The sequence below is a fragment of the Sinocyclocheilus anshuiensis genome, unplaced genomic scaffold, assembly GCF_001515605.1.
Source record: "Sinocyclocheilus anshuiensis isolate Anshui unplaced genomic scaffold, SAMN03320099.WGS_v1.1 scaffold315, whole genome shotgun sequence".
Classification (NCBI taxonomy): domain Eukaryota; kingdom Metazoa; phylum Chordata; class Actinopteri; order Cypriniformes; family Cyprinidae; genus Sinocyclocheilus; species Sinocyclocheilus anshuiensis.
Genome location: NW_015548210.1, coordinates 175,617 through 188,817, shown reverse-complemented (window position 1 = coordinate 188,817; position 13,201 = coordinate 175,617). Strand labels below are relative to the sequence as shown.

The 13,201-nt window shown below is 35.6% G+C and overlaps 1 protein-coding gene across 1 annotated transcript in view; it reads right to left on the bottom strand.

Annotated features, from left to right (window-relative positions):
• Window positions 1-6: 6 nt before the first annotated feature.
• The window catches only part of LOC107653697 (Purkinje cell protein 4-like), a 23,104-nt gene continuing 9,909 nt past the window's right edge, over window positions 7-13,201 (bottom strand). Inside the window, exons 2-3 of the mRNA XM_016440491.1 lie at window positions 4,971-5,019; window positions 7-237 (exon numbers count right to left, since the gene is read on the bottom strand). Coding sequence (XP_016295977.1) covers window positions 104-237; window positions 4,971-5,019 — 183 coding nt within the window. The 3' untranslated portion in view covers window positions 7-103. The remainder of the gene's footprint in view (window positions 238-4,970; window positions 5,020-13,201) is intronic.

The window sequence follows — 13,201 nt, the reverse complement described above, 5'->3', positions numbered from 1 at the left end:
CCCCCCCACCCGAAAACAGTGCAGTTTATCTGACATGCAACTCCCTGCCCTAATGGTGCCATTGGGCCCGCGCAGGGCCAGGGACGCCCTGCATGGGCGCGATTTATGATTTCACCACCTGCTTCTTCTTCTGGAACTTTCTGAACTGCGATTGGATGGCGACGGCTGCCTTCTCCGTCTCGGGGGCGCCCATGTCGATGTCAGTGTCCTCAGCTGGGACATCCTTCTTGGAGGGGTCTGTGGGAACGACACATTGTGTATTGGATCGATATTATGCACTGCATTTCTGTTGCAGTTCTGCAGTCAGGCTTGACTCTACTTTTTATGGTTGATCAGGTTTGACCTTTACATAGACCTTTGTGCTCTGCAGTAGCTGTACGACATGAAAAGATAGGCCTACACACTCTTAAAAATAAAGGTTTCTTTAGTGACATTAGTCGTTTTATGAAGAACCTTTAACATCCATGAAAATTTTCAATTGCACAAAAGGTTCTTTATAGTGGAAAATTTGGTTCTTTTAAGAACTGTTCACTGAAAGGTTATTTGGGGAACCAAAAATGGTTCTTTTATGGCATTGCTACAAAAACTCCCTTCTGGAACCTTTATTTTAAAGAGTGTATTTCTGAAATTAAAGGACTAATCAAAAATGAGCAATTCTGTCATCATTTAGCCTACTCCCTTTAATGTTGTTCAAAACTCGTATGACTTTCAAAAGTCAAAAAGATATTTTTAAGTGTATTTACTCATATATTTGCATTTCTAGAAAATAAGAACTTAAAAAATTTAATTTTGTTCCTTACGCAAAGCTGCTGTGATCTTCAACTTTTTTTGAAGAAAGGCATAAAACTAATGTAAACACTTTACAGTAATGTAACACTTTACTGTAAACACTTTACAATAATGTAACTTTATTTAAAGCCTTTATGTATAATGCATTATAAAGGTTTATTAAAGGGTATAATGCATTATAATTATTCATAAGATGCATTGTAATACATTATATTTTGTTGTCATAGATAATTATAACCAAATTTAAAATGCATAGTATAACAATGAATTGATAAGTATTATATAATGTATTAACTGTGGTTACAATTATTCACGAGATTGTGCAATGCATTAAGGTGCATTACAAGCCATAATTAACGCATTAAAACTACTTTTATAATTCATTATACATAAAGGCTTTAAGTGAAGTTACCAAAAATACTTGTACAACATTTATTGAACTTAGTTATTTCTACATTTACTAATGCATTATTAAAATTAAAAGCTTTATCTGTTGATAGTTTAATAGTCCTGACCTAACATGAACCAACAATGAACAATTGTATTTATTAACTAACGTTAACAAAGATTATTAAATACTAAAACAAATGTCTCAAATGTCAAATCCCTCTTAAGTTAACATCAAATGTCAAATTGCTTTTAAAGAGGTAGTTCACTCAAAAATGAAAATTACCCTATGATTTACTCACCCTCAAGCCATCCTAGGTATATATAATTTTCTTCTTTCAGACGAATACAATCGGAGTTATATTAAAAAAATATCCTGGCTCTTTCAAGCTTTATAATGGTAGTGAGTAGTGGTTGAGATTTTAAAGCAAAATAAAGTGCATCCATCCATCATAAACAGTACTCCACACGGCTCCGGGGGCTTAATAATGGCCTTCTGAAGTGGATATTTAAAACTTTATAAACCGTAATCTCTAGCTTCTGCTAACTGTCATACGTGCATTCACGAGAGAGTGACGTTCCAGAGGATGATGTAGGACATATGTGTAGCGTAAGCTCTGGTGAGAAGTAACGAACACAGAAGTGCATAGGAGAGAGCAAAACAAAACACAGGTCACAAATTAGAAGTAGGGTGATTGCAGGTAAAGTGGGTTACTTTTTGTAAAATGTGTAATTTAGATACCTAGATACCTTGAGCAAGGCACCGAACCCTCAACCGCTCCCCGGGCGCCGCAGCAAAAATGGTTGCCCACTGCTCCGGGTGTGTGTTCACTGTGTGTGTGTGTTCACTGCTGTGTGTGTGCACTTTGGATGGGATAAATGCAGAGCACTAATTCCAAGTATGGGTCACCATACTTGGCCACGTCACTTTCACTTTCACTTTAGATGTTTTTTTTTCCTTTTCCTTTTCTTTATTACTTTTGTTAACTTTAATGTCCAGAAATATAATATTTCAATTTGAATATGGTTCATATAAATAGTTATTTGCATGGTATATACCAATAAACATGTTTAGATCATGCACTCCAGAAAAAAAATATTTTCAGGTAAAGTGGACAAGCTGGTCTGGTAAAGGGGGCCATGCCTTATTTATCAAAAATTATTCTTAATTAAAAACACATGATTTATTAACACATTATCAGACAAACAAATTTAACAAATCCAAAAATATATAACCAACAAGTTATGAGTAAAATAAATCATGTGTAAATCCTCATCTTAATTCATGTGTGAAATTCCAAACAACTGAAAGATCATGTTGTGCTGACATTAAATTTGATTCAATCTGAATATCAGAATTTTCAGAAATCAGAATATTAACAAAATTAGCTCTACGATATGTAAAAAATGTGACTATAACACAATCAACAACAAAGTCTAAAAAAAAATAAAAACATTTAAAATGGTAACCATATGTACAAATGTTTTTGTCTATGTTCTCTAAACAGTTTAATGAACTTTAATTGTGTCCATATTTTAAAGTTTTATATTCTGCGTCTACATTTTGCTCCTCTCATACTTTCTTCATTCCACAGATTGAACTGAATGCCTCAACATCCTTTCTATTCTCTCTTTCCTTTCTTCCATCTCTGACTTGAATTTCCTGACTGCAGACTCATTTCTGTTTTCTAAAAAAAGTAAATTATACATGTCAACTATAAAATAACCAGTGAATGTCAACTTATTTAATGCATTTGTGTATTATAACTGAAGATTAAAGGTCAGCCCACTTTACCTGAATCCCACTGGCCCACTTTATCTAACACATTTAGCCAAAGTGGGCCAGCAATATTTAAACCTTACAAGAAATCTAACAAATTAAAAAAAAAAAAGTCTTTGCATTTTATTCCCTGTTAACTGTGGAAACACAAACAGCAGGAACTGTCCAAATAATATTTATTTCCATTTAGTGAGCAACCTTATAATTTAGAAATGAAAATCTTATGTCAAAGGGTTTTCTACCTTTCACCATGACACAGTCCTCTTTTGAGGTGTGGCCACACCCACCAGTGTCATACTGCATCAAACAAAACTATTTGATCATTTAGAGAAACATTGTCCCTTTAATTAAGAACCATTGTTATGCCCTAAAAGTGCAAACCCATTCAGCACAGTACAATCAAACCTAAACGGCCCAGTTTACCTGCAATCACCCTACAAAACAAGGTTTTGTAAAGAAGTGTCCAAGGATTTCGATGTAATACAAGTTTTGCTGTAAAATTTAGTTCTCACGAGACCAGCATATTCTCACCGGAGCGTATGCTATGCCTACACTGTAAAAAAACGACCATGAATTTAATGATAAAAGACTGTAAAAATGCTACAATAAAAACCTGTTAAATGGTTAACGGTAAGTTCCCCTACTATATATGGTGAAAAACTGTATTGGACATTACATGTAATTTTACGGTAGTATACCATTTTTTGGAAGTGGGAAAAAGAATGTATAATTTACAGTGAATAACCGTAAATTGACATTCCCAAAATTCCCTGCGTTACATTTCAAATTTGATGTTTTTTTGTAGAAATAAAAGAAATGTTTCTTCTTAGTTTTTTCTTATCAGTTGTGTATGGTTGAATGTTACATCTAATGTTGTTAAATGAATGTTTATTGCATTGTTTCAGTTTCATGTGCATTTAGTGTTTGTGTGAATGACACTGTGCACCTTCTATATATGTTAATATTTAAAATCTGCTTGTGATGGGCTTTTGTTCATCATGTGACTTTCTCATCACCACCTGCATTTGGTGGTTATACAAAGATTACAAAGATACAAAACAGATTTCAGTACTTCAATAGGTTGGTATATTAACATTATATCAGTTAAGGAAATTAAGGTATTTAAATGTAAATTTAAGTTAAATCTGTAAAAACGTAAAATGTTGCTACCGTATTTTTTACGGTAAAATTCTAGCAACCACAGCTGTCATTTTTTTTACCGTAAATTTTACGGCATTTTATTTTTATTTTTTTACAGTGAATGTCCTATATATCATCCGCTGGAATGCTCCTCTTGTGAATGCACATACGACAGTTAATGGAAGCTAGAGATTACCATGTATAAAATTTTAAATATGGAAATTTTTTTTATACAAACACATCTATTCACTTCAGAAGGCCTTTATTAGCCTTGTGGAGTAATTTTATGATGGATGCACTTTATTTTGCTTCAAAATCTTGACCACTACTCGCTGCCATTATAGCGCCAGGACATGTTTTAATATAACTCCGACTGTATTTGTCTGAAAGAAGAAAGTCATACACCTAGGATGGCTTGAGGGTGAGCAAATCATGGGGTTATTTTAATTTTGGGGTGAACTATCCCTTTACGTTAATGTTATTTAATGCATTAAAAGTGTTTAAATGTTTCCAACAGTACTTAAATTTCTCATTTTTCATTTATGTGATCAGAACAACATGATGATGATGATGATGATGATGATGAAGTGTTACCATAACCGTAAGAAAAAGTAATTTAAAACAACATGAGGCTGAGTAAAATATTGACAGTTTCATTTTTGTGAGATCTATTCCTTTAATGGCACACTTTATTAAAAGACTGTTTCTTTACTAATCTACACTTACCTTCAAACATAAATCATATTGCATTTTCTACAAATATTGTTTACACTGTGTAAGAGAGAAGGAAAAGTAATGCAAACTTGCAAAAGACTGTCATGACTTTATCCAGATAATAAGATGCACAATTCCACTGTGGAGTAGTGAATTATACCTTGTCCACCTGAGGGTTTGATGTTTCCAGCTGATCCGGATTCTTGTCTCTGTAAACAAACAAAAATAGAACAGAGATGAATGTCTGTGGAAATATTGAGAAGAAATCCCATATAGCCGATGAATGAATAGACGGGCATTGGAGATGTCAGTTTTCTGTCTCATTAGCTGATCACAATTTAGTGCTTCATATCCTGAATTAATAACTCGGTGTGTACAATGAATTTCAAACACTTCAGAAGAGCTTTGATGCTCTGACGCTAAAGCAATCTTCCTCTGTGTGTGTGTGTGTGTGTGTGTGTGTGTGTGTGTGTGTGCCACTCGTTTTCTGCTGATGGCATTCTGTATGGATCTGGTTACAGTGGAAAGCGTGTCATTATATGCAGAAGGATTATTCCACACACACACACACATACACGCACACACTGACACAATCATATTAGTCTGTCTCTCTCTTTTCCTCTGTCTCCTTCTACCTCAATCAATCCTCTTGCGTTCAGTTCTTTCTTTGTCTTACAGGCTCTGATAAACGTGTGGAATTTGCACAAGAATGTTTGGCAGGGGAAAATCTGTGAACGCTTCACGTTGCCCAAATACAAAATGCTCGGTTATTGCTTTGCATTAAGGAGCCGATGCAAATAAGTCATCCTGCTGGATGGGGTAGCGTATCGTTTCGTGGCTGTTGTGAGGATGGTGAAGAGCGCTGCTGCATAAATTACAGTCATTTGAAATGTCATACAGCGTACAGAGTTGAACGCATATGCACTCGGTGCTACATTGTACGATTAAAGCTTGAGAAATTAAATAGATGCTGAAATGTGAGCCCAAATTCCCAATCAGTCAAGTCAAGCTGGTTCAAAGCAGCTGCACAATATTAAACAGGAAAATAAGAGAATAAATGTTGAAACTTCATCGAATTTCAGACAAAATTCTGCTGTAAAGCAGCTTTAACAAGTCAGTTCAATGTTGGTGCAGTTCAGTTCAATAACTGTAAACTTCAATTATGAAACAAATACTCAGCAGCAGCTCTACAGAAGACAATAGTGCCATTATTCAGCTCGAGTCAGTTCAATGTTGATCCAGGAGGAAATATTAGAAAGTTCTGTAAAAGAAAAAAATAGAAGAAAAAAATACAGATATTCAGAATGATTTGATGCAGATACTGGACATTTATTTGTGCATTAATGTCCCCACTCCCCATCTTTACATTTAAGTTAGTTTTGTCGTAAATATATTTAAAAATATATATATGTATAATTTAATAACACTAAATATAATCATTTGAAAAAAAAATCCAAATGAATATCCCTTTTTCATATTCTACATTATAGTGTTATAATAGAAGAAATTAATCAGAATATATGGCTGTTTTTGAATGCATTGTTTTAAAAAAAGATAATCAGATTTAGTTTTACATGAAAATACTACACTGGAAAAACTTTTTTTTTTTACTCAGAAATGTAACAAATAATTTAAAAAATTAAAAAAAAAAGGCAGGTAACACATTGAATTTAATTTTGAAGGCGAAAGACTGAAATAGTGTTTTCTTATAAGGCATACTCCAATAATTACTCCCCATCATGCTAACTGTCTGCACAAATCTCAAATCTCAAAAAAGTGAAACACTCTCAGCCAATAAGAACATTTTAATGTTTAATGTAAAGTTACATAGAGCAGAATTTTGGACCAATTGAATTTTACTGTGGGTGGGGCCATCCAGTTTAACACCACGGATCTAGAAAAGCTGCTGACAAAGTGTCCTGTGACTCGTTGGTCGTGGCTGGTAAGAATAAAAATCACTTATTGTGTTATAAAGGTCAGTATGAATTAATGTATGTCAGGGCAGTTTATTCTGCTCCAGCACTTCTCATTTTCAAACCCATTTCTAACCGCGCTGTAGGTACAAACCCGCAGTGAGACCCCCGCCCCGCCTCAGTTTCTGCTTGGAAAGGGGTGAAATGAGGGAAATCTCCTCACTGCAGAGAAACGCTCTCCTGTTTCTAATCCTGTTTATGTGAGGAAACTGGAGTGAGGAGCAGAGGGAGACATTTTCTGGCAGAATCAATATCAGCAGGGTTACATCCCTCCGTTCTGACAGTCTTAAACCACACAGACTCAGAGCTAAGGCCATTAAACTTGGATTATTACATTGGGCTCTGGGGAGGCACAAACAAATGCGTTAATTGGAGTGAAGTGACAGACAGCGGTGTGGCATGTGAAGTTGCGAGTCTGAGTGTGGTCAAATAAGGGCGAGAGAGAGATTTTATTCAATTTATTTAGCTAATCAGATGGACATCTGAGCATAGCCAATTTAAGGCAAGCCAGTTCAGCCAGCTATCTATGTAGGCAAGGGTTTACTTTATCTACAGAAATCTGTTACTCAAAATTATGCTTTGATCAGTGTCATTTTAATATTATTTATATATTGTTATTAAGAATTTCAGTTAGCCTTTATTTTTATTTTATTTTCAGTTTTCATTGTAATTTTAGTTTTAGTAATTTTATGTACTTATGTTTTCATTAGTTTTCTTCTTACATATTTCTATATGGGGATCCGATGCATTTATATTTGTTTTTAATTAAAATGTTAGTAATTTTAGTACTTGTATTAAAAGGGATAGTTCACCCAAAAATGAAAATTCTCAGCCTCAATTACTCATCCTCATGTCGTTCCAAACCCGTAAGACCTTCGTTCATCTTTGCGACACAAAAAAAATGTGTTTTGATGCAATCCGAGAGCTCTCTGACCCTGCATAGACAGCAACACAACAGAAATGTTCCAAGACCCAGAAACGTAGTAAGGACATTGTTAAAATAGTCCATGTGACATCAGTGGCTCAACCGTAATTTTACAAAACTACGAGAATACTTTTTGTGCGCAAAGAAAACAAAAATAACGACTTTGTTCAACAATTTTTCTCCCCCACGCGCTGTCTGCTGCCATTATTGATAGTACCAAAGATGAACGAAGATCTTGCGGGTTTGGAACGACATGAGTGTGAGTAATTCATGATAGGATTTTCATTTTTGGGTGAACTATCCCTTTAAAATAATTTATTTCAGTGAGTTGCAAAGGCAACATTTCTAAAGTTTTTAAGGTTTTATACATTCTATCATTTTAGCTTGATTTCAGTTACAGAAAATTATATTTAATAGTTTTATTTTTAGTTAACAATAACAACACTGGTATAATATTCGGTATATTTCAAATCAGCAGAAATGCAACAGTCGTAACACATTTTGCTCTTCAAGTTATGAAAACATTAATTCTGAATGTTCTCCCAATGTTCAAAATGTCCAGTTTTTTTTATGTTTATGCGAAGGATAAAGAAACATTACATTTTATCATTTTGCAAACATTATGGGATTGTTACTATTGAATGTTCTCAACGTTCAAAACATCAATTTTTTTAAATGTTTCAAAAATGGTTTTCTTGCTTATGTGAACATTAACATTTAGTAGCATTATCATTTTGAAAACATTGTGGGATTGTTACTATTGAATGTTCTCTGAACGTTCAAAACATCAATTTTTTTAAATGTTTCGCAATTTTTTAAAATGCGCTTGCGCGTGCCTCAAAAGAGGGCTTACAGTGACTTACAAAGATACATGACAGCTACAAGTGTATGCACTACTTGCCAAAATAACACATTGTCAATATTTTTTGAGACCCCCCAAATTTTCACAAATCACGTTTTCAGGGGAGCCCATGTCTTATTAAGGGGAGCCGAGCTCCCCCTAGCTCCCCCGTAGTTCGCACCCTGATTTAGTAGCATTATCATTTTGAAAACATTGTGGGAATGTTACTTTTAAACATTTGGGGAAAAAAAAAAAAGTAGTAACATTTTAAAAATGTCAGATAAACATCAAACTAAAACCATGAACAATGTATAAATAATGTTTTTGTTTGAACATTTTGAGAACATTATTAAAGACCACATAAACTTGGAATAAAAGTTCTATTAACATTACTGGAAGAACATTTGTTCATAACTTTTTAAAAGATTCTTTCCAGAACCTCTGCAGTCCAAAAATGCAAACGACAATCTTAGTTATCTGAAAGAAAAGCAGGGACACAAAATCACATTAATGAGAGAATGACTGCAGGAAATAATTAGTTAATGCATAAACACCGGCTCCATTTGGAAGCGGCGAGCAAAGAGAAGCTGTTTTGGATTAAGCTTTTCCTCCTCGTTCTCTCTTTCTCTCTACCGCCATATGCTTCCCCCATATTGTGTGTTCATTATGAACAATGATGAAAACGATGATCGCAATCATAAACTTCATTAGCTGCAGTGAAGCAAGGATTGGCAATGAAACCCATGTGTACATCACGGGGCAATTAAAATTTTAAGAGAACAGGATGTTTGCTGCTTCTCAGTGGACAAACATGCTCGGACCCAAAGGGCTGTAGCGGATGAGAATTACAACATGTAAAAATATGAATAAAAACCCTTTTACTTGGCCTTTAATGTCAGAGGTGGAAAATAAATCTAATGTCAAGCATGACTCAGGTGTCAAGACTCGCAGACTTCTGCAGATCCAAGCTTTGCAGTGAATTGAACCTGATGCCACAGAGATGCCCTGAGCTCAGCACACCAGTGCCCTTCAGAGCAATGCTTGGCACTGCCACTCGACGCTGCAACAGCATCCCGCTCCTCGCAGTTTGAGCATGCACTGCTGCAACGCTAGTGAAGAACCTCATTTATTTCCACTCACTCTGACAGCTGGATTCACTAATTAATAGAAATGCGTTTTAAACCCCATTTACAGACGATCATTGAACCAAACGCTGACAGCTTCCTCCTCAAATGTGATTTATGGACATTCTTCTGGTTTCCAAAAAGCTTCTTTTTTTCAACCAACAGTGAGTGTCTATAAAAATGCGAATCAAACACTCTCCACTAATGATTCACACTCAAAAAAGCAGCAAATTTTACACCTCTCCCAAATTCTTGTTGTGTTAAACTGAGGAATTTACAAAAAAAAAATACTGTATTCCTTTTTTTATTCGAAGCCTTTTGGAGAGCTATTTTAGATTCATTTGGCAGCTCGAGAACTTGGAAGGGCTTCCATGCTGTTCTCAACATCTATTAAGAATTTAAGGGAGAAACACACAACTAGGACACAGACGGCTAAAGAGGGGGAAAAACTGGGATCCGATGCGTCATATTTGAAGGCTAACAGATGCTCGATTGAATGTAGGAAACAGGCTGGAGGATGGGAACTCATACGGTGGCTTTTATTTGAGCGCCTCGCCACCATAAAACACTGCAGGACGTAAATACTGAACTGATGAATGTGTGAAACCACATGCTGCTGATTCCATAAATGATTATCTCCACGCAGATCTCGCTGCTGGAACAAATCGCAACTTATTTTTGGCACAGAAGCTTCTTGTATTCCATAGCATTCATATTAACTGCAGTCAAAAAATCTTTAATAAATGTGTAGAAGATGGCTTGCTACTAATTGCTAATGGTTAAATAAGGATTTTTGGCACAGGAACTTCTTGTATTTAACAGTATTCATAATCAAATGCAGTCAAAGAGTGAAAAAGAAGGCATGCAGCATTGCTAATTGCAGCTAACTACTTGATTTAAAGGGGTCATATGATGCTGCTAAAAAGAACATTATTCGGGCTAGAGTGAGCTGAGGCGGCGGGGTCGAGAACGGCGCGCCTGGCGGATCCGACGAATGAGCAGCAACCACATGTGACGACCCCAGGCTGAACTCCGCTTTGTCCATGGTGAAAGTTGATGTATTCCCTTATGCAAATCTTCCCACATAGTGAGGTAGATATGTGGGGGTGTGTTAGAACGAGCCGTTTTAGGTAGGCTTGGCTGAATCTTAACTTTTATAAAGAATATCTCTTTGGATTTGAGACTTTAGTCTTTGCAACTTTACAGATCTTCTTTATGCACCAAGAGCTTGTAACACTCCAAAGAGAAAGGAAAAATTGAAATCGCATCATATGACCCATTTAAACAATGATCAACAAGAAAATTAACAAGAAAACAAATTCTATTGGACAAACTAAATTTATATATTAAATGACAATCTTGCATCTCGATCCAATCAATTCATTTATCATTTTATCGGTCCCCTGGTGAACATAATAAAGAAATCAATAAACAATTATTTTAAAATAAATATATTATTATATAAATTTACATATACAAATGCATAATTTTTTATAAAACAATACAAATTTGTTTTATAAAAATCTAAAATATATTATAAATCTATACTTGTAAAGTCATTAAATATTTTTTTGTTTTATATATATTCACTGTAAAAAAATTACTTTAATTTCATGTTTAATTCAATGTTACTTGCTAAAAAAGTGAAAAATGTATATTACATTTAATGAATATTGGTGTGTGTGTGTATAATTATTAAATGAATAATTGTTAATAATTATTTAATTATAGTGTATATAATAATAGATTTATATCTATTTTTTTATTTAAATAAATTATTTGCCTGATAAAACGAGGTGGAGTGCAGTATGAATTTATTTGATTCCCATATAATCCTAGGATTATAATTATAATAGAAAATACATTTTTATTTAGCTTTATATTTTCTCAAGAAAAATATGAATGCTTTGGATTTAGCAGATGATGATGCTAATTGGTTTCTAAGATATTGTTGAGAGTGTGATTGTTGATATGTGTAATGTGGGGTTTGGGTTTTGTTTTTTCATGCCTCGTCAAGTCTGTTCATGCCTAGTCAAGTCACGGATTATTGTTTGGATGTTTGGATCACACTGTAAATAAACTGCACTTGGGCTCTCACTTCAACTCGCCTTCAGTGGACTAAATCGTTACGGAATACACGACCAGCAAAATTAACCCAGCAGTTGTTCGCCTTCTGAGCCTTCGTCAGGGAAGTCAGACCATAGAGGACTATGTGGAGGACTTTTGTGGACTGTGCCATTTGGTGGCTTTTAATGATGTGGCCCTTAAGGACATTTTTCGAGTGGGTTTAAATGAACCCATTCGTTCTCAGTTGCCAAAATTAACCCAGCAGTTGTTCGTCTTCTGAGCCTTCGTCAGGGAAGTCGGACCATGGAGGACTTTTGTGGACTGTGCCATTTGGTGGCTTTTAATAATGTGGCCCTTAAGGACATTTTTCGAGTGGGTTTAAATTAACCCATTCGTTCTCAGTTACCTGGGGGAAAGATTTGTTGGTTACTGGAGAAATATATTGACTATGCTTTGTTGTTAGCTGGTTCACCTCTTACTGTTGGGATGGCTGAGGAGGAGCCCTGTAATTTTGCACTACCATCCGCACCAGAGCACTTTCACGTTCCAACTGTTATGTCTGGAATTATTCATGTCACATCAGAGTCTACGGAGCCTGCTCACGTCATGTCTGCCAAGCCACAGTCTGCTCACGTCATGTCTGCTACTCCACCGTCTGCTCACGTTATGTCTGCTACGACAGAGCCTGCTCACGTAATGCCTGCTACTCCAGGGCCTGCTCACGTCATGTCTGCTACAGTACCCAAGCTCCTGCAGATGCGGAGCTAGGGCCAGGACTAACAAGACTTATTGCCAGTGTAATAGACCTAATGACGGCGACTGCATGGACTCCTCATCAAATATTTAGCGACATTAGCGGTGGCAGCAGCCTGCCTTCAGGTGCCTCCCTTTCCCCGCATAAGAGGAGGACACCACTGCAGGGGTATTTCCTTCTGCCCCGACACGTTCCCCCACCCTTCACGCAGCACACTTCTGTGGCAGGAAGATTCTACCACCCTGCAGAACAAGTCAGAAAAATGAAGCACGCCCCATCCGCCATCTTATGAGAGATTTCAAAATGTAGAGCACCAGTCCAAAGTTTATCTTAATATCACACTTAACCACAGGAATTGTACCCACCAGTCACTACGTGCCACCTCAGTACTACAAAAAATATTTGTCTTAAAAAAATAAAATTCAAATAATTATGAATTCAGCTTAATTAACATGACAGGGTTACATAACATTTTTTTTAAATATACAGTTTATCATTAAACATTGCAGGAGTAATTTATCACTAAAATGTGTTTCAGGTACACAGAATATGTGACCCAGGACCACAAAACCAGTCATAAGGGTAAATTTTTCGAAATTGAGATTTATACAGTATCTGAAAGCTGAATAAATAAGATTTGCATTGATGTATGGTTTGTTAGGATAGGACAATATTTGGCCGAGATACAACTATTTGAAAATCTGGAA